This window comes from Habropoda laboriosa, unplaced genomic scaffold (genome assembly GCF_001263275.1).
Source record: "Habropoda laboriosa isolate 0110345459 unplaced genomic scaffold, ASM126327v1 scaffold64, whole genome shotgun sequence".
NCBI classification, from domain to species: Eukaryota; Metazoa; Arthropoda; class Insecta; order Hymenoptera; family Apidae; genus Habropoda; species Habropoda laboriosa.
In genome coordinates this window covers 1,325,069-1,347,539 of record NW_017100183.1, presented here as the reverse complement: position 1 = coordinate 1,347,539, position 22,471 = coordinate 1,325,069, and the positions used below count along the sequence as shown (strand labels likewise).

General features: G+C 37.0%; 3 protein-coding genes across 3 annotated transcripts; 2 read left to right on the top strand and 1 right to left on the bottom strand.

Annotated features, from left to right (window-relative positions):
• Nucleotides 1-948: 948 nt before the first annotated feature.
• Nucleotides 949-6,339, top strand: LOC108579188 (glutamic acid-rich protein). Its single transcript, XM_017942657.1, has 3 exons — nucleotides 949-1,332; nucleotides 5,548-5,722; nucleotides 5,884-6,339. The coding sequence occupies exons 1-3, from the start codon at nucleotides 1,225-1,227 to the stop codon at nucleotides 5,949-5,951; spliced, it is 351 nt and encodes a 116-aa protein (XP_017798146.1). The 5' UTR covers nucleotides 949-1,224; the 3' UTR covers nucleotides 5,952-6,339.
• Nucleotides 6,340-9,995: 3,656 nt separating this feature from the next.
• Nucleotides 9,996-17,210, bottom strand: LOC108579141 (proto-oncogene c-Rel-like). Its single transcript, XM_017942592.1, has 13 exons — nucleotides 17,143-17,210; nucleotides 16,305-16,391; nucleotides 15,999-16,222; nucleotides 15,683-15,926; nucleotides 15,465-15,608; nucleotides 15,185-15,375; nucleotides 14,934-15,072; nucleotides 12,640-12,732; nucleotides 11,399-11,431; nucleotides 10,807-10,972; nucleotides 10,478-10,731; nucleotides 10,225-10,388; nucleotides 9,996-10,145 (listed from the first exon to the last, which is right to left on the bottom strand). The coding sequence occupies exons 2-13, from the start codon at nucleotides 16,354-16,356 to the stop codon at nucleotides 9,996-9,998; spliced, it is 1,854 nt and encodes a 617-aa protein (XP_017798081.1). The 5' UTR covers nucleotides 16,357-16,391; nucleotides 17,143-17,210.
• Nucleotides 17,211-18,618: 1,408 nt separating this feature from the next.
• On the top strand, nucleotides 18,619-21,684 carry LOC108579140 (centromere protein F-like). The gene is made up of 6 exons (XM_017942590.1): nucleotides 18,619-18,995; nucleotides 19,069-19,480; nucleotides 20,210-20,401; nucleotides 21,081-21,223; nucleotides 21,295-21,459; nucleotides 21,534-21,684. The coding sequence occupies exons 1-6, from the start codon at nucleotides 18,625-18,627 to the stop codon at nucleotides 21,682-21,684; spliced, it is 1,434 nt and encodes a 477-aa protein (XP_017798079.1). The 5' UTR covers nucleotides 18,619-18,624.
• The last annotated feature ends 787 nt before the right edge of the window (nucleotides 21,685-22,471 follow it).

Below are 22,471 nucleotides of genomic sequence, written 5' to 3'. Positions count from 1 at the left end.
ATTTTTTCAAACGCAAAATTTCGATTGCATATACGCCATTAACAGCAGGCATCAAAATTGGTTTAATATATAAGACGTCCAATCAATAACGGCAATTATGTTATGTTCTTTTTATTGTAGTTTTTCATTTGTAACTTACTATCTGTAATGAAATATTGTTAACTATAGTAACCCAGTATTCCTTTTATATACTAAAAAGGCTTTTAAATGAAAGAAAATGATGCACAACGTCCCAAAACAAAAGAGCATAGTAATAAAGTATCACTATCTTTCTTCCACCACTCAGTTTTTAGTTACGAAGATGGATAATGACTTATGTGCATGGTTAATTTCGTTAACTATTAATGATCATAACCTTCTTTTTAGTTTTACTTCAACAAGTAAAAGTTCATACGTATTCGACAAAGTTGAATTTTATTTTTCATAAACAAAAGTCTAAAAATTAGAGTTAAAAGTATTCAATGTATTCAATGTTGATAATATCTACAGTATATTGCATGAAATATACATTTTGAGTTAATCATTCTAGAAACATAGAGTAATAATTACATTTTTTATAGGAAATTTCTATTTTATTTAGTACATCTATCGATTTGTTTTAGAAGGAAGGTATTCAAGATGATATGAATGTTTTTGTAGCGGCAGAGCTTATTTGAATCGAGTATCATAGCCTCGTACCAGACGGCAAACTCAGGCTACGAACTCTCGAACCCCTCGTCCTCCGCAGGATTTAATTTTATTTATACGTCAGGTGGATGGATTACGTGGGAAATGTTTACAAGAAATAATAAAATATTATATAGCGTTATAACCTTTCCAATTAGGTGCAGTGGCACGTCAGGAAAGGATATTATGATTTCAACCAATCAGGCATTTATCGAGTTTCAAACCCGCGCCATCTTCATTTTTGAACAAAGCCAGGTTGGATGTGCTAGGAGCGATCCGAGACCGAGTAGTAGTCCGCTTTGCGCTATTCGCGCCACAGTCGTCAGTACACGGCACTGTCCACTCCTGACTGGTTCGACTCTGTCTCACCCTCCTTTCCCCTCTTTCTCCCCCCTCTGCCCCTTGGGTTTTCGCCTGACGACGCTGCTCTCTCGGGCATTTCGCCGGAAACCGACGCCGCGCGAGGACACGGAGTTTTGTTACGTGTACACACCGCTCTATCTTTTTCACCGTTTATAAGCAGACACGCAGGCATCTTGCCCAACTCCCGCATTCACCATGAGCAGCAAGGAAAACAACGAGGTCGCTGTCGAGAAGGTGACTGAGAACGACAAGGCTTCCGGGGACGCGAAGTGTGAGATCAAAGGAATGAAGAGGCCAGCCGAGGTGAGTCGTCTTTTGCTTTTTCCCCATTTGATTTTTTCAACTACCGCTTTTTCGAACATTTTCATGATTGTACGTAGGCGTACACTTACACACAAAAGCACGTACACGCCGGCTTACACCATGCTTCCGCGCCACGCTGCTTGATCACAGCATTATCTATGATTTCGGAATCAGCATTTATATAAGACGATTCAAAATTCGTGAACCTTCGTCCCATACGATTTTCCCGCTTAGAAAGTTCCACGTGAATATTCGTGTTTTGCATCTTGCTTCAAAATGAGTTCATGTTCTATACGCGATATCGTTGTATTCTCGAGTACAGACGGGTGGGCGGGCAGTCGAGTGGTCGTTTCAACCGACTGACGGCATGGAAGAAGATAGGATGCCGGCCGGCATTTTCATTAGACTCCATATTTCCACGACCTTAAGAGAAACGCGCGAACCCTACTGTATGTTTTTTTTCTTCGAAGCGCATGAGAGCATACGTAATCACGATGTTTCCTCGATTCACAAGCGAGGGACGCCATCGTATTTTGCGTGGCTGCCACGAGCACGATAGTTCGGTTGATCACCCCTGTTGTTACAATGCCGTCTATAATTACCAATCTGGATTTCATGTTACCAGCTAATATCAGATTCAACATTCTTTCAGTCGTATTTCGCTAACGTGGACACGAAATTCGGGCGGGATCTCGCCTACTAGCGCCATGTGCTCATTTCATACAGTTTTCGTGTGTATGCATTCTCAAAGCTTTCTTTACCTATTACAGTGTTTCGAGTTAAATATTCTCAAAAACATGCTTTTATATTACTTGACATTCTTTCCACAAGATGGACGCCATTTTTTATCTAGAATACCAGTGTTATAGGTAGGAAAAGCGAGCATCCCGCGCATTTTTCCGACCGCCGTTGCTGCCGCCACCACCACTACCGCTGTGGGTTTCCATTATGGCGCCCGAAACCAAGCCCGCGTTCATTGTGCTTTCTCTCTCGCTCGTTCCATCTTCTCCCTCCTTCCCGCCTTCCCTCCTTCCTTCCTCTCCTTTTCTTTCGCTCTCTCTCTCTCTCTCTCTCTCTCTCTCTCTCTCTCTCTCTCTCTCTCTCTCTCTCTCTCAACACACGCACACTCGTACACTCACTCTCTCTTACTCTGTGTGTCGTAATTGATCGATAATTCGTTGTAAGAGGGTTAATCATGTCTGACGGACGATCGATAGACTAACACATATCTTTCAGGTCGACGTGTTGCTCTGAAATTGTTTACCGATCTGCGTGCATAAACACCGCGTTGAAGGCTTCCTTTCCCGCTTTGCTTCTCTCTCTCTCTCTCTTTCTCCCTCGTCCCCTCTACCCGTGTCTCGGCCGTTGTGCGGTTCTCTCTCTTTCCATCTAAAACCCCACGCGTACAGCCAGCAGCAGGAACGCCATGTATTATATACCCATGCTCTCCTGCCTCCCTGTTCTTTCGTAGTATGCCGCGTAGTGTTACGAACCTTCGAGAAAACATCGTCGCGTTTTTCATCTTAAATTGGACCGTCATTCGACGTTGTGATAAGAGTTGCTTATTTGCAATCTATAATGTATTGTACGACTATCTCTATGAAAGTTTGCAAAGTGAAATTCGTGGTCGAAAATGCCGGTATCCACGTTGTCGGTCGTCTCTGTAGGCTAGAAAGTCTTCGCGCAAGCGGCAATAGTATGTCACGTGGAAACCACGACCGTATCTCCGTCTAAATAGATTGAAATACTTTTATTATCATTATCTAGTTAGGTTTTTTCATTTGCCATTTATAAGATAAAAACCCACAATAATGCTTGTTTACATTTCTTTTGTGTTATATTTTCGATTGCGTCAAAATTGCCAGTTGTTATTTTTTCATCTATGAAATTGACTTTCATTTAGAATTAATATGTTTGCGTTTTACTCTGATTACGTGGTTACGTAGTAAATACGGTGAGTATTACTTAGTACTCGGAGAGCCTATGACGCAAGCGCGTATGGATTGGAGAGAATATGGTAGAGGAAAAAGGCGGGAGTTTTGAACAACGTCCAGACTTGGATGTATTTATTCAATACCATGCATTTTCTACGAAACCTAACTTTACAGTTTATGATCTAACATATTTAAATTAATTTTCCCTTTTTTAAAGAAAAAACTGCATATTATTTTCATTGTACTTAATCTAATTTAGCCTTGAATCGAAGGGGAAAGCTGTTAAATTAAACGGCTGATAATCACGTGCTTATTATGGCGTCAAATTAACGTCATTTACTTCATTTTTGTTAAACAATTATCACTAAATTTTTCTCCACGTAGCCAGTTTAGCTTTTTATGTATGTATAAACAGTGATGCTTCTGGTAACTCAAACATGGCCAAATTAATGCCTGTTACAGAAGAATTATATAACGATTATTCATGGCTTACTCGAACAGACGAGGGAAACGGAATGAGTCTATACGATAGGTTATGAACGTTGGGTTATCTGTAAAGACCTCGTGATTAGTAATAAGTTGATAGGTAATCGTGTCTGTGGGATAACAAGCAACATCGTCATTTCATGACTACACTGGGCGTCCGTACGTCACTGTCATTTGCCATTCGTTGTAAACTACTCGGCAACGCCATGAATGTATAGCGGTAACAGTTGCCAACAGATTCTAGTTCGAAGAAAGCGCGTCAAGTTTCAGAGACATATCATAACGTTCTGCTGCCCGAGACAATGGCCTTATGAATTACAAGCTTCTTTTTTATAGAATAATTCCATGGACATGTTATTTACATTGCATTACAATTGCTCAAGTGATGTTACGAAAATACCATCGATATTTATTAGAGATTAACTGACGTTGATATTGATACGTTATGCTTAGTCTTCAAGTTTATGAAATGAGATATTACGTTCCGTTTGATAAAGACGCTTGATAATATGAGACGGTGTTACGTTGAAACAGCTCGTTCCCCGATGATTTCAAACGTATGACGATCAGATTATTGGAATTCGTTTACTTAAATATATATACATCTATATGGACGTTTCATTTGTTTCATAATATAATATGTAGATTATGTACATTTTTTTACTTCAGTTTGAAGTTCATAGCGGCGGCTCTTAGTCCATGCATGATACCCGGACACGCTGCTTCGTGCTTCTCTGTGTTCCCCTCTTTTCCCCTTTCGTGTGCTTTACGCAGCACGAACACATCCCTTCTACAAACATGTATCGTAGTAGTCTGCCAATCCCTACGTTCCCCCACTACGTAGTCTTAGTCGATTCGTCCCTTTGATTGGATGATGCAGTTCTGCGAGTTTTCTATGCCCTCTTTCCTCGTACCGCCGATAGACACGGCGCGTGTATGCCATTACGACAACCCACCCTGGTCACGAGTAACGCTGTATGAACACGAGTTTAAGGTACCGGCATTTCGAGGATCGTGCGAACCGTACACATTTCAAAAACACTATCGTTCCATTTTTGTTTGTTCCGTCCGGGACTCGATACCAACCTCTTAGATTATATTTACGCTCCTTGGCTTTAGACGAACGTGGGTTGATAAGATTGAACTTCGTGCTATACTTAAAAATATACGAAGAATCGAACGTATAAATGGATACGTTAAATAAGCAAAATTGTTAAACGAGCAAATTATAAACTAGGTCATATTTTTTTAATATTAATTCTTTTCACGGGTATTTTTATGTTTCTCATAAGGTTGTTTCTTTAAATATATAAGTGCTGCTGCGTTATCGGACATTTACATGCAGTGTGGTAATCAATATACTTATGTCGATTTCAGTTACATTTAAGTACACTGAAATTTTTCTGTAACTTATGTTTTTTTAATATTCTCTAATGTCTACAGTTTCTTTTTTCATAAAAGAAATACATCAGTCTTTGTGTCTTCCTGTTTCGCCATATTTTAACGGAAAGTCCCCTCCACTTCTCTTTCCATGTCCTTACGTTTCTTGGCGGGAAGGGAATCCTCTTCATCCGTTTCCCCCTCTTCTCTATCTTTCGGCCGTTGTCAGGGTTTCCCCTATCCCTGTAATTCTCCCACTTCTTTCTACGATGGTTAACTTTCGTGTATATGGAAATGGAGTTCAAATGGGAGATTTATTTTTACATTTGTTCCAATTTAAAAATATCAATACGGAAACGTATAATGAAATTTTAAACGAACGATCGTTGAAACGGCTATTTATTTTATGTTTCAGGAGAAAAATGATGATACAAAGAAACAGAAGAAGGAAGAAAATGGTGATGGAGAAGTGGAAGAAGAGGAAATAGAAGAGGAGGTTGAAGAGGAGGAAGAAGTTGACGGTGAAGGCGAAGAAGACGATGAAGACGACGACTTACCAGAAGGAGAAGAAGATTTAGAAGAAGGAGAAGGTGAGCTGTGAAGAATTTTCCAACGTTTCTCGAATTTCTCATGATTATTATTCTTCGTGATTATCATCAATGATATGGTAGATTCACGCGACACCAGAATCGATATTTCTGTGTGGTTGGCTAAAAAAGGTATGGTATACTTGAATCCCTTTTGTTTACAGACGAAGAGGAAGATGATGCAGAAGGTGAAGTAGAAGGAGAAGTAGAAGACGAGGAGGAAGACTCATAATGAAAAAAGGGAAAGGTGTATGTAAGTAAGAAGGGAGGTAGGCACATGGCATCGTCGTCGATCTTCGGCAGTCTTCTCAGCAAACACTTACTCTCATATTGAGTGGTTGGTAGCAATGTTGATATCCATCGTGCCCAGACCCTATTGCCTCCCGACCTACGAGTAAAAATTCCCACCTCACCGGAGTTGTGGTGGGCTGACACACATTAGAGGCAGCCGCAATTCTACTGTCTTGGCTCTTCGCAATTCTGGTCGTCTAGCCATCACCAAATGCTGTTAAGTAGTTTGAATGAAAACTATATATTCGTCGTGAGGAGCTTATTAAATGTGTCGATTCTTCATATAATATCTAAGTCCCTCCGTGCCCAGTCGTACGTTAGGTAACACACACACACACACACACACACGCGTTGTCGTATGTTCCTAAGGCGAATCTATCGTTTTCTCCAAACCACTTATTAAACTGGTATTTGCCATCATCTGGCTTTCTTCGCGGGACAGTTTTATAACGGAAACTTATTTAAGATATAAAAAGCTCTATTGTATTTAAATAGTGTAAAATGAACATTTGTGGGTGATGATTTTTTTACATTTGAAATCAAATTTACGTTTGTAGTTCGACGAATGTCTCTCACCTTGTGCGCGTGATTGATTTTCCTTTTCAATCTGTACGTATATTTGCAATGACATTGCAGGAGCGCGAGCGGTAAAAGAAAAAAAAGGTAAACAAATAAATAAAATGGATCAAGTGGTGCATAAAGGAACAAAAATAGTAAATAAATAAATATATGAAGCCGAAAGGACATCTCTCGACATTCGATGTATACTAAAAGAAGAAAAAGGAAAGAAAGCAGAGATTTTAATAGTCTTAAGAATTCTGCTTCGTGCTCCTGTTTCAATTCGAGAACAGGAATTAAGGTTAATACAACGCTCGCGCCAGGTAGTGTGGATGAGTAATGTGTGACTTTAACATTGCATAATAATTATACATAGCATGTATAAAGTTATGGAATAAGAAACATTTTATTATTAATGATAATATTATGTAACGTAATGTAATGTGGAGAGGTTGTTACAATTTAGGCTTGGAGTATAATAGAGTAGGGAGAGAACTTTTTATTTTACACAAAGCGCAGATATCGCAGATTAACTTTTCTTTTATTTCTTTGAAGCAATCTATTCCATTTGTTCATCAAGTATATAAGTTTCTTGTCTTTACGTAACAACTTTAAAACGAAGTCACGTAGCGCATTTCAAAAATCGTTCAAGATGTTTAAATGCAAACAAAGAATTATGAAAAATCGCAACGACAAATTGACGAGAAATACACTCTCCCTATTCGACTGCACTCATTCGAGCGTAATTCATTTGTATTTTATGTACTATGGTTTTATTTCGATTTCATTGTCATGGACTACTCGAGCAATGATTCGTTGACTGTCGCAGAATGAGTGACAGTATTCTTCTTATTAACGACAATTTATCCCTGTGCACACACGGTGATCAGTGCTTAATAATGACGTATCCACAGAATTATAAATGGTGTCGGATAATTTTTTAACGAATTATGAACATGATTCACTGGTTACCAAACGATCGCAATATATATGCTCCTTGTGCTAGAGTCGGTGGATCGTTGCGAATGGAATGGTCCATGCCACCACCTATTTCGGGAGACTGGTAAACAAGAGGGGGTGAAGAGGCATTGCGGTTACGATACCATTGTACCATAGCTGCATAATAAATAAAGGTAACGATAATTTGAATGCGAGACGATGTCCCACGTTTTAATGTACAAATATTTTCGAATGAGATAGTTAAATAAAACGCAGTTAGATCAGAGAAAATGATTCGTTCTCGTAAGTAGTAATGGGTTTGACATACGAAGACAAATTACAGTAATGGCAGTATTAAAAGAAGAAAAAAAAAAAAGAAATAAAACTGCTATTCGTGGACTGAATTCTGCTACATTGAATCCAAGGAGATGGGATGGACTGTGTACAGCACGTTTATATGATAAACCCGATTTATTCGATGTTATAAATGAGATATATGAGATGACAAAATCCAAGTAAACCGTGAATAATGATGCGTAATGCATATATAGCAATTTATTATACCGTTTACAGGCCATACCATCTCCACGAACTCTGTTACTCTACGGTTTTATACACAATCTGCTGCTGTATTTACACGTGTTCACTTCAAGATAGTACCTTGACGATCATGTTGACAAAGTCTATCTTAAAGTACAGGTGCCTGAGCAAAAATGAGTACTTTAGCGTTCATAGTATACAATACATACACTATAAGCATAGGTCCATTTAATTTTATTAATACAATACCAAGCCCCGTTTGCAACTTGTCCAAAAAAAGATATGAGAATGGACTTGCGTTTTGTACTTTGAGCCAGAGATCTCGGAACGCTTCTCTGCTCCGGTACTTAACGCGATTCTGAAAATTATTCACTGGTGCTAACGGGTCTTACAATCAATCAGGCTGATCGCCCAGATACCGTTACATCCCTACATTTGTTAGGTAAGCATTAAACACAAAAAAAAAAAACAAAAATGGAATTTAAGAATCTTAATGATTTTGGTAATGAAATATGTCACGATTTAAACGTAAACGAAAATCCTAGGCTAAGAATTTGGTTTGTGTGTTCATAAGTCTTGTTCAAACTACTTTTGTACAGGATACCATCGCATCATCACTTTCGACATAAATAGTAACCGATACCACAGACTATATTTCTGCCCATTCCATCAGAATTGAACTTTCATTGTATTTTTAAGTAAATACATTTTGGAAAACAACACAGATGTTTTTTTATTCTTCACGTGATTGTGAAGGAACGACGTCTTTTCCCTATTTATTATTTAATGATTGCTCGACAACTCGATCTTTTAGAGATAACTTTAGATTAAGAACGTTTTTACTTACCATGTATATACATATAAATTAAGGATTACATGTAGTAATGCTGTGTAAATATTAATGAAACAATTTACAATAAAACATGTACCTAATATGTGATACACTGGATTAAACACTACTGAACTTCAACATGTATATTTATTTACACGTATAATTGTATGTAAAATTATAATGTACTCTTAGATGTAAATTGTATATGTAGCAAACATATGTACCTACGTATAATGTTATTTGTATCTGGTATTGTTTATTTATAAAATAATTTCTGTAATGATAAATGATTTTAAGGTGGTATTTGGTAACTGACACTGGAATACTACAATCGCGAGGATTATATATAAAAAAATTTACGATGGAAGATACTCTTTCCTATGTAACCGTAATTATATTATACTAAAAATTAAAATTTAAGACAGAAATTTAAGTATGAATCAACGTACCTGGACGGAACATGTATTGGAAATTTTTTTAATCGGATACACATCGGAAGCAGAGTAATGTGCTCAGATATTACTCCGAATATAAAAGACTATATTTACAAACAAACAAATTTGTAGCAAACATAAATATGTAAAAAATAAAAAAAATCAAACAATTGTATAAACGTGTAAGATCTGTAAAAGAAATTACTGTCTGTGGATGTTTAGTTAAGCAATTTGTACGAATACTGCATGCAGATTGTCTTTTACAATATACACTGTATTTTGTTCACTATGAGTTTTATTTTATACATAAATCATTTTTATTGAGACACTTTGCATGCACGTCAATGCTTGTAGATTTCAATACACTTTGATCACAGTCACAGCATTTTATATATCGCTTAAATCGATAAATATTTTAATTCGTAATATTGAAAAAAGAACACGTGAATGTTAGAAATCATACAAAAAAAAAGTATCAACAGTGTTTAAAACTGATGATCGATCGAAGTATTCTATAAGATTATACAGTAATGTACTGCGACATAATCACAACCAATTAAATATTAATTACACGGTATACTAGTTTAAAGAAGGTTTTCGTTCAGAGAATAACATTTATACAACGTATTTTTTTCACAATGTTATTAAAAATCAATAAAAAAAAAAGAAATGCACGACTTGTTCAGTCGTCAAATCCCCGTCTTGATTTATACATACTATTTAAATTGCACAATTCTTGAATGGTGTTATTAGTGATTCTTGTAAAACTATCGGTCATGTTATTTTCTTCCATGTTGCTCGCTTCTGCGTTCACTCCCTTGCTCGTTTCCGGCTATATTTAATAACGGTTTATTTTCTTATTCATTGAACACTGCCATACGATAAATATAGATTTTTAATACTATATATACCTTGATGGAATCCGAGATGGATAATCCACTGGATAGATTTTCAGAAAGAGCAGTACCAAAAGCGGCCAGCTCCGCCGAATCAAGTTGATTCAGACTCAAGTCAAAACTATATTGTTGACTGTCCATATCTAAAACACTTGTAACATCTGCTCCTTCCACTGCACCTGTTAAGCGTATTAGAACACGTGAATCATTATTCTAGAATAATGGTAAAACTCGATATAGCAATGTACACAATATTTATTTATACTACCAGTATTGGTCAATGGATGCAATCCATCTTGATAGTTTGATGTCATTCTATTTAATACTAATTGTTCTTGCAGCTGTGCTTGTAACGTGTTGTGTACGTATGGATATTGTGCTGCATGCGTTCCGGCTGATGGCTGTTGTACAATATGACTACTTGCTGACTGATATTGCGGTGATAGTTGTGATTGAATAAGAGCTGGATTGTACGGGCTGAACTCCATTGGTGATGGTGTGCGACCTGGCGATAGTTGTGGTCTATACAACGTATTGAAATTTGTTCGTATCATTTTGTTTCTTAAACTATTTTGCTATACGAAAGATTCAAGTTACCTCAAGGTTTGCATACTTGACTGTGGCTGTGGAGAAGTTGTGCCCATTGAGTACAATGGAAAAGATCCACTTCCGACCGGACCTCCATACGGAGATATCCTCTCTATTGGCTCTGGCTTGATAATGTTAAAATTGTATTGATTTGGTTGATTTAACATCGCAGCATCTACAATTACGACCAAACGAATGTACATCTAACGGCGAGTAGAATTTCAACGTAGGACATGTTTGTTACTTTGTTAATATAACTACAAACGATCTTACATTTGTATCACACTTAAGAATACTACCGATGTAAGTTATTTAATAACGAAACACACGTAGCGACAAACAACCACAGAAGACTTGCAATAAGCACAATTTGTATAAACAAAAATGTCAAGTGAAAATGATTAGGCGACAATTTATAGGAAGCAAAGCTTTAAAGTAAGAGAGGAAGGGTTAGTTGTAGAATAGATACATGCAATTTTATATATTTTCACTCCAAACGTCACTCTATAAAAATTGTATGTCTTGTATTGCAATAAAAAAAAACAGTCAAATATAATTAGCAAATATCAAACAAACTAAACTAAGTATTATTATGTCGTACCTGCAAAATCTTTTTCTACATATTCCTTTAAATCTGAAATTGATTGAGAGTAGAATAAAAACACGACATTTTTATAATGTAAATAATTGTACATATATAGATTGATATATTCTGTATACGTAAGTCATACAATATATAGATACAGCTATTTTTTTTTCTTTCTTTCAAAGAAGCAGTTTATAAAAATCTGTATTGCCATATAAATATTGCACATTATTTCCGTTCTTATCGTTATATTACCGAGTATTTAAGTACAATATTATTGTACGAGAGCAGGGTATATATATACTGTTCAATCTCAAGCTGTAACAGCCTTTTTCTGTAACACGTTATCATTAACAACGTGCGTTTTTTTTTCTTCGTCGCATTAGTGGATATAAAAATAACATCCATTCCAGTAATCATCGGTAATAATTACAAAAATACGTTTCTCTTTTTTTTTAATGTACAAGGCCACTGCCCTCCAATCATTCAAGCACAAATTCCAAACGTTTATACAAAATATGTTCTTAAAAAAGTATAAAACAAGATTCTTCGTCAGTGTGTGAAAATATATATATATATATATGTATATATATATTTATATAAAATATATATATATAGTATTTCTTAATACAATGAAGATTCTAATCCATGAAAAAATATCATTCTTTGCACAATGGAAATTCTTGACGATTTTTTTAGGTTATTAGGCACTTTTGGACGAAATTTAACGGAGAGAATATTCAATGATAAATACAAGAAAACTTGAACATTTCCAGCGTGCAAAGAGATTGGATTAATTGTATGGTTAGTATATGACTTGACTTAAGAGCGCTGAAACATTGATATTCCGACAAATGTAAACTCGCGATTCGTAAAAATACCATAAACATTTTCCAAATGTACAAGTTATTCCAAACATTTGGAACTTCCAACAAATTTTTCTATATTCGTTACAACAATCATTACAACAAATAGGGCTTAACAGGCCCGTTAAAAAATGCACAAAATATTGATTGCTGGCATCACTGAGACAGCTTGCTATAAATTTATTCTTTTCTTGCATACAGTATGGGAGAAAGTGTGAATGTGAAAAATTAGTTATATAATACAAAGAAGTAGGGCCAGAAATGTCGCATAAGTGGTAGCACAAGTATGCTTTTGAGAAAAATTTGACGATGCGACGATGCCAATGATATCATTTAAACCCACTCCCAGCAAAGCTGTAGAATTGAAGACAATTTAATACAAATACTCACGCTTTTCAGCTTCTGCCTGTACATGCCTCAAAACTAGCGCGTTTGGGCTGTTATTAAACTTTTGTCTCTTTCGCCTTAATGAATCAGGATCATCTATAAATGATTGCACATTAACCATGTGATTTATAAACATTTATCATATCAATTTTTCTCTGAAGACAAATGATCCTATGAGTTTCACAATACTTCCTTACCATTGAAAAAATAGCATAGCTGCACAAATGGTTAATAACTTGTTTCAAAAAAGGGCTTACAAATTACAAACAAAACGATCTTTGATTTTTTAAACTATAAATTAAATGCCTATCCTAAGACTAGAAACAAAGTCACGTTTATAAACTTGAGACACCATAAAAAACTTAACAATGTGTGTCATAAATAGTAAAAAGCAATGCGCAGGATAAGAATATAGTAAGTAGCAACACTGTAAAATTTGACTAGAACGAACGCTAACTCTTTGACAATAAACAACAAGTTTCAGGTTGAGCTCATGTGCTTCAACCATCTTTTAAGATGCATATGAAAGACTGTGGAACAAAATAACAATTTGTACCCCGACTAGAATAGCGTTAAATTCGTTTCAAGTGTGTTTCGATCAACGGGGAGCACGATAAAAACTTGTCGCGTTTTTCTTTGGTCATAAAAAAATGTTAAAAAGTATAAAATGCATCGCAAGGACGCAAGCACACTCAAATTGTGAGCATTTTAAATCACAACTGCGTATAAGACACTCCCTTCAAATCATCATTTTTTTTTTTTCATTCCTGAAAATATACCAGGGAAAAATGTCACTCTCAAATGGAAGTGGACTAGCAAAAACACTTTAAACACTAAAGCAAATTATGTTTCCTTTTTATCGGAGTATATCTTTCCACCTTCTACTGGGCTATAATAAAACGACATCTCATCAAATTCTGAAGCTGTTGCGTGTGGTGCCATAGCAGTATATAGAGCATAATGCTCAGCTTCTGTTAATTCCATTTCACACGATGGAGATTCATCGTCATCTAATCTAAGAGACTTAACGCTAGTGGTACTCGTTCCGCTAACTCGTGGAATTTGTAACTGTGCGCTGTTTGGTATATTACTTGTAGTTAAATATGAAATACTTCCTGAAGTATTTAAAGAATGACTATTTTCTTTTGACACATTACAAATTGTGTCCTTATCTTTTTTTGCTTTCTTTGCGAACAATTTTGAGAACAGCCCCTGTTTCGAGCTTTTAGTCAAAGTACCGGGTAAAGAGGGCAAGTTTTTGTTTGGTGCTTCTACGAAAGAATCAGGTGTCGTATGAGCGGATATAGGACGAGGTAGAAGAGGCATGGAAGGCATTTTGCGGATACGTTTCGGTGGTAAAGGCGGTAATCTCTCTTCCGTTTCCTGTGTTCCATCTCTCTTCGTAGTTGCTGGAGGCGAAGGACAAGGTTTAATTGGATTTGGTTTTGGTACACACACGTCTTCGTATTTTCTCTCATTTGGTAAATCCAAAAATTCAATGGGATTTTTCATAGCCATTTGTAGACTAGTGTAAGTCTGATTATCGCAAACGTCAATATCCATAGATTGATCGGTTGTATTTTGTTCAAGAGCTGCTTGTACCAACTTTGCGTGCGTATCGGCATAAATTTGGTCTAATTCGGCCACTTGTGTTAATAATTCATTGAACGACTTATTACAATCCTCTGTCGTTTCTGTTTTAAAATCTGTCTCGATGTCTTTCTCTTTGAGAGACATTTGACCTTTTTGCACCCATTTGCCCACTTCTGAGTAATCGAACCAGTCCGATTTATTTTTGGACATGTCTGTATTCTTTAATACGGACATGTTATCAGCAGTACTATCAGACTTAGTACAAGTTAAAGTACCAGAATTGGTATCGTTCGTCTCTTTATCTAGATAGTTATGATCGATTTTGTACATTTTATTGATTTGTTCGTCTTCTGCAGATTTCCCTATACCGATTGGTACTTCGTTATTTTCGTAATCTATAATAGTGTTTTTAGTATGACCTGTATTTTGCTCGATGCTCTGATTTATTTCTGTGTTTCCGTTACAAGAGTCCAATGTATTTCTTACGTTGAATAAATCGTTTAAAGCGCGTAACGCAGAAATTTTGTTGTTCGAGTTTTTCATATTGAAATCATTATTATTATTATATTCATCGATATTACGCGGAAACTTCGGCGCGACGTTCGATAGTAACGCCGATTCAGTGGCTAAGATTTTACTAAATGTACTATAATCTGTTTTCTTCCTAGCAAATGCTTTCCGTAATGACCAGAAAGCAGGCCTACCTGCACCGAGAGGTAACATCTGAAAAGGTAACGGTTCGCTCGTCGCACCATCCGATGGTCTTTTGAGTTGAATGGATACTTGCACCGGTTGTTCCACTTGCTGTATACGATAAGTGGGTGTTCTGAATGCAATTGCTGTCTGTTAACGTAAATTAAATATAGAATTAACGTATCTTTGTCAAATTAATATTATATGTGTGTTAATATTTGATGTCTGTAAGTTCACAAAAAACATTAAGTGCTATACATACTTGTTTATGTACATGAGTGGGCTGAAAATCACCGAGTCCTTCCCAAACCACTTGTCCATCCTTCTCCTCAAAGAATCTAACTTGTATATCTTCTTTTGCAACCTTCTCACATAGTAAAATCATTTCCATACCACCAGCCACTGATGCACTGCAATGACTAAGCTTGCATATCACAAGATCTGACATTGCCTCTGAAATATTTAAAGCATAACTAAATTGCTTGGAAACAGTTAGATTGCTTGCAAGTTAAATACAAATTGATTTAATCAATTAAACATACTTTTATCAAATATAGGGTCAGATACAACTGGTGGTAGTGCTACATTGAATTTCCCTTTCTGTGATCCATCTAAGAAAACTTGAAAACATAATCTCACTGCATTTAAATCAATACTAGTAGGCTGTCTTTTATGTTCGAAGCCAGCTATAAAAAAAAAGAAAAAATTATTATTTTTATGTCAGTTATAAGTAAATACATATAACGTATTTTTAACGCACTTCGAAAGGGATCTACACGAATGTCCTCTCGTATTCTAAGTGCATCTTCAATGTCTTTTTTTTTAACACACTGAATACCAAGATTTGCAAATGTAACTGTCATATTTTCTGATGAAACTTCTATCGTACAAACACCTTTTTTACATGCCTCCTTTCCAACAAGATTATGAGGATGAGGTCTGTGTGGTTGATCTTTTGTTACACATGATACTACAACTACAGCACGGCCTTTGTATCCTACTATCTGCAATTAATTTTATTTCTTTTATACAAGAACAAACTGAAATATATTTTGTCTTTCATTCTTACTACCTACTCTTATACTAGGAAATGTTTTGTTCTCAGGTGTACTGTTTACACCAGGTATGCTACCAGCTGATCTGCCTTCACATTCATAGCGAAAGCGTAAAGCTTTACTTGCTGGTTGTTCTACTATTTCAACATATGGCAATAGCCGTCCAGTGTTCATTTCCACTGGTGGTGGATCCTCCCTTCCACTATACTCTGCAAACCCAGGATCAGTAGTTTGGATGACTTCAACTGTGTAATAAAATTTGAGATAAAATATCTAAGATTTAACACAAAATATACCAAAAGGTATAATAAAATTTTCAATACTTACTGACATCACTTATATTTATATTTCCATCACTCATACCATGGAATTGTTCCATCCCTTTTACTGGTTAGTGCATTGAACAGTAGCCATCTGAAAAGTGATTCCTGTTTTAGTATATGTTGTTATTTAAAACTGTTGAACTAGCTTCTATATCATGTTTCAATATTTCTTAGAAACGTAATAACAATTTTATCAATACGAGAATATACAATAGAGAGAAGTCAAGAAACTCCTCTTCGCTCTTTGATGTATATTTTGAACGTTTTATTAAAGGAGGAAAAGTTAACCACATGACCCGCACTTCACAGAAACTTGGTAGCATCGTAAAGAAAAAAATTTTGCGCGCGTATCATTAAAACGAGCATAAATATAACTGGTTGAGCACCAATAAATACCTAGAAGTGAAGAGAGCGGTATCGCAGAAGGATAGATTCGCTTCGAGGATTAATTTATTTGATCTACACGAAAAATCGAACGTTCAAACGTGTGGATTGCACATCTTTGCGGAAAATATGTGTGTTTATGTCGCAATATAGGCGATGATTGACGCAAAACGTGTTAGGCGTAACTTTTTTATTAGCACCAACGAAAGAATCGGATGTGAGTTAACAGGCATGAATAAAAGTTTCGTGTTAAACTTCTATTGAACGCGAACGACAGCTGTTCACAGGTATACTTCCAGAGGCACTGCACACAAGTGTCCCAAGGGAAGAGAAACGAGAGTAGAGGGCGAGGAGGGATACCACGCTGATCCAATCATTATTTTGGGAAAGCCTAGGTCCGTACAAGCCGTGCAGCTATAATTAAACTATCGTAGGACAATGTGACGAGAAAGACTTGCCTGCAACTCGATCAACATAGTAAGGCACTTTCGAACGCTGAAAGCAGACGCACTTCTTGTTGGATTTCTCTTACCAGGAAAAACCTATGTTCCTGAAATTTCTTTAATGAAATCGAACGAGTAATCTGGTGAAAAGGAAACACGCGAGATATATATCGGATATGCGATTCAAATTTTCTTACTCGCGGAACACTGCTGCGCACACCATTCGCACACGCGACATAAAAGCGTGCACGGCCGTGACTAGAAACAAGACTTAACGCGGCACAACATTTCGCTCGAACTTTGCATCGGTACTGGCATGCTCGTTGCTTCCAACGGTAGGAGCAGAGCAAGAGCTCCGTGGATACGCGCAAGTACGCGTACTCCGACGAATGTACGCCTGTAGCTATTAGAAGTGAATATCAGCATGTATAATATTCCTATTTTCGGTTGCTTCTCAGAAATTAATGCACCGATAACGTCAGATTTTTTAACATTTTACTATATATAAATATATATTTTATCTTATCTATCAAAAACCTCCATTGCTTTTTCCCGCCTATTTAAGTAATAGACTTCACGTTTGAAAATCATTAAGAGATCAAACGTGTCCAGCGTACTCTGGCGTGAACAGACTATCACAGATCTAAAATAAGTTTGCGTCTAAGGTTCATCGCATTTATCGTGTGCAGATTAAAATTCAGGAACGTAGTTAGTTTGTTTGTGTTAGGTGCTTGGTGCCCGATGACTCATTCAGACACGTCACATAACTCTGTTTTATCATGCGGAATTGTAAGGCGTTAGGTAATCACTCGAATTTACTTTAAGTATTATATTTTATTATAGTAACATAATTCTACGAAATATTATTTAATATTTAACAGCACAAATGTCTATAGCAATTTCAATGTATAGTCTTGAAACAACTTGAAGGTTGCTGTTTTTTTCCACGTCCCTAATTGTTACCCTTTGGAAATACCTATGTAAATTATCAATTAAGCATCGCCTGTATGGAAGTTCGAGCTTTCAAAATGTTTCGCGACGCAAATAGCGTCAGCTGCTTGCGGTTTGCGATTACACTGTAAATCAGATCTATACATTACATAAGTTCTAATCGTTTCTTGCGTACATGGACGTAGGTGTATATACTCGATTTATGCAATTCCACCAAGTAGCGCATTTGACGCACGTTGCCGTGCGACAATTCATGTATACCTACTACGGTTATAATGAAAAATCAAGAAAAGGAAAAACGAGAAGGAGAATTATTACAGAAAGAATTTTATTCCAGATATTAATGACGTATCGAACAAGTTGAACATGTCAACAAGTGATAATGTTAATAAATCTGTCGTATATTAAAAAGTAACGGCACATTCCGGTGAAATACTTATTAATTACGATGTTTCTTTGTCATTTTACTTTTCGTGTCGTCTCCATGACAAGAACAAACAACGTCATTGAGATTTCTCAAGAGTTTACTCGTGACTACAGAAAACAATGCCAGAAACTGCGATCACTCCGAAAAGCACGTCTTCTTTAAGTGCCTCGACGAGCTCCAAGGAGGAGTTGAATCAATTTCTCGTCGAGAAAGGATTCACGCGATGCGTGCAACATAAATTTCTAACGTACACCCAACTTCCCGTAAGATGTCAGAGACCCAGCCGGTATTACCATCCGCCAAGAACTTCCTTCCGTTTGACCAACCTAACGAAGATTAATCGTACATCTGCAATTAATACCGCGAAAAGCTGTCCAGAAAATTCGTTATGCTCGATATTTCACAGGATAAATACACCGCGTTACAAAAAGAGCTTATCGATGATTGATCTCACACCTTTAGTGATGGAGGCTGAAAGTGGCGAACAGAGGTAAAATTCGTCGAAAAAATGACGCTCAATTAAACGTAACAGGTTGAACAATTCGTTTTTATTTATAACACAGATCAGACAGTGGTTCGACGTTAGAAAAATTCGACGAAAATGACAAAATCAAGGACATAACTACCAGCGAAATGGGAATAGGTGTCGGTATTAAAAAGTGGATGGACGGTTTCGATGTATTGGAATCGAACGAAGGATGTTCACGATTTTGCCGAGATCCAACAAAAGCGGCAAATTTGATGTGTCATGTTCTCATGTTGAACGCCTGGAGACAGAGAAGAAGCGAGGTGCAATTTCTTTACGGGAAGATAGAGGACATGAGCCAACAGATCGAACACTTGCATCTTCAGATCGTTGTACTGCGTCGATTACTCGACACAGAGAATGGTCGTGTCAGTAGACTCACTGGCGAGGTTCATCGTGCCAAGGTGCAGTTCGATGAAACGTTTAAAGAAAGGAATACACTGAGATCGGTAAATCGTTCAGTATATATATACATGTATATAAATTCGATAGGATTTCATTTAATATGAAACAACTGTAAGAGACAACTTTCATGCTTTTGTATTCCCGAAACTGCGTGATGCTGTACACTGGCAAGAATTATCAGCTATACATGCTCGACATCACACGAGAGTTCAATGACGTGTATCTAACTAGAGGGATGACGCTAGCATAAGAGCTCGCGACACGAGTTTTGGCTCGAGCAATAATATAGTTACCGAGAGGATAGAATTTTTGGCATTCCTCGAGTTAAACGAGAATACCCTCTTGAACAAGTTCAATAGCGTGTCACGTGGCTATTGTATTACCTTCGTGGTAAATTTTCACCCGATTTTACACCGTCGAAATTCCATCGTATCGCGGGAGAAAAAAAACAGAAATCGCATCGTTCACGGTGAACCGAAAACATTTTTCTCATCGATCGAATATTCACGCGTGAACGAGCATTTACTGGGGTCGATGTGATGGCAATGTGCGTCGTAGCCGGCCATTAATTAGTATATACTGTACACACAGTCGAGAAGTTGGCACCGGTCCAGCAAGCTAATTGTGAAACGAAAGAAGAAACTGTATCTCGACAACACTGGCATAGATAAAACCGGGAATCCGGTTCTAGTGGCTTTCGGGGATGTACGAAGTTCAACTTAGCCACACGGTGTATCGCGTTTACTAACAACTGGGTTACTTCTGTGTTACAGGAAAAAGGGAATATGGAGGAGGAGATAAAGCGACTGAACGAGCTTTCCGAGGAGAGGCTGGTCGTCACGGAGAACGTGAGGAACGAGCTGTTCACAGCGCAAAACCAGCTTCGCGCACTCGACGAGCAAATGTCGAAGGATCGTGAGAAATTGTTGAAATTACGCGAGGACAAGAGGATACTTTTGGAAAAGGCTAGCCATCCGAATGGTTGAAATATTGTACATAGTCTTATAGAGTAATGTTCAGTGGAAGAATGGTTGTTGCTTGCGAGCTTACATCCAGACGCCACTGTAAAAATTGATTTCGCTCGGTGACTCATTGTTGTGCTCGTGGGAGGCGAGTCTTTAGAAGAGGGTGAGAAACTCTCTGTTCGAGCGCAGATTTCTACTCTTTTCTATAAAGCAATGAGTCATCTGTTCACCCTTCTGAATCTTTTGGGGGAGGGACTCTTTTAAATGGCACCCAGTATCAATGGAGAGAAATGTCAGAGGACTGTATGGAAAGAAATTTGAGAAATTTTCATCTATGAGGTTTTTCTTTTTTCTTCTTTTTCCTCGCGTGAATACTTCCAAATATCTCTGGATCAAGGGTGCTAATACGAAGCTGATGTACTTGTTAGATAGGTCAACGCACGAAAGGATATAGTTCGCGGTTGAGTCATACTCTTTCTGCTTTATCGGTGACTCAATAACATGTAATACTCCTTCTGTACCAAGAAAAAGGGATCGATACCACTTGACCTATTAATTCCCGTACTCGGCGTAGAATCGAAACGAAAATCGCAGCAATGCTGTTCACGCGAAATGTGTTACTTTGCGCTAGTTCATCTAGATAATTCCATGTAATATGTATTCGATAAATGTATTACAGGTGACAGCCAGCGAGACACTGGTCACAGAACGAGGAACCAGAGTGGAAAAAGCAGAATCAATGGTGGAGGATTTGCAATTAAAATTAGCAACGCAGATTGCTCTGGTCGAGTCTTCTCAGGAACAGATAGAACGATACACGAAGTAAATGCGACGATTTGAAACATTCTTCGTATGCGTATTACTCGAATGTAAAGTTAAATGTATTTTTGCAGGCAGTTGAAAGAGAAAGAGGATGAAAAGATGAAGTTGTTGAAACGTTTAAAATTGACTGAAGATACGGGGAAAGCACTAAACTTGCGTGCTATTGCCATGGAAGTTCAGTTGTCCGATCGAGAATCAGCCCTGCAACGTATGCAGGCAGCCTACAATTCCCAATTGTGAGCTATTCTTTTCTATCGATTTTTTCTGCACGGTTGATACAGCTTTACATTGTTCTGTTATTGTGTGTTAGAACGGAGCTGAATGAACTGAAAGAACGTCTAATACGGCAATCTCAGGAAGGTGGTTGGAGCACTAGAATGTTGCAAATAGCCGGTAGTGTTGTACGCGCGCCAAGGGCTATTCTGCGTACTTTGTTGGCGGGTCCAGTGTTGACTTCTTAAAGGTAGTTTGGTAAGTAAGAGGTGAAAGTGGTTGTTGGTTAGAGGAACGTAATTATTGCATGCTATTGCAACTTTAGATGCAACTGTTCAAGCGTGATTGCGCCTTCGAGTTTACGTTGAGTTTCATTCAGAAGCGAGTTCGTTCGAAGAGTGGAACTTTTTGAGGGTGGTGAGGATGTTTGTTCGATTGAAAGTTAATTGAGTCAATGGGAGGATGTTTAGCACGAATAGAGGAAGAAGAAGAAGAAGAATTACGCGTGATCGTGGAGGTGACAAAAAAAGGTGGAGGACAATTTTAAAATGGTAGCAAAATTTGGGTCACTTTTATTAGCAAAATTATAACATTTTATTTTTATTTATTTAGTCTTTTTCTTTTTTTTTTTAAAGTTATGTATTTTCTGATATCACGGACTTTACGATACATAGAGTGTTTTAAATCAAAGAGAAACGAACTATTCTAAAATATGTAATGCTATGTATAATGATCAGAACTACGCAAAACTGGGGATGGATAAATAAATGCAGATAACGTGTGCTTTTTTAAATCTATATTTTACACCCTTTTTTCGTGTAACATGATAAAGTGATAAAAATAAGATACCGTCAGCATTGCTAAGGCGTTAGGTAATAATCCATCATGGAGGTTGTTCTCTTTCAATTACGAAACAACAGATACATTTTATAATTGATAAACATGTATATACATATAATCGTAGTTTCAGCAGATTTTACATAACGTCTACGTTTTACAGTTTGAACAAAGACAAAACATAAATTGCATGTATTT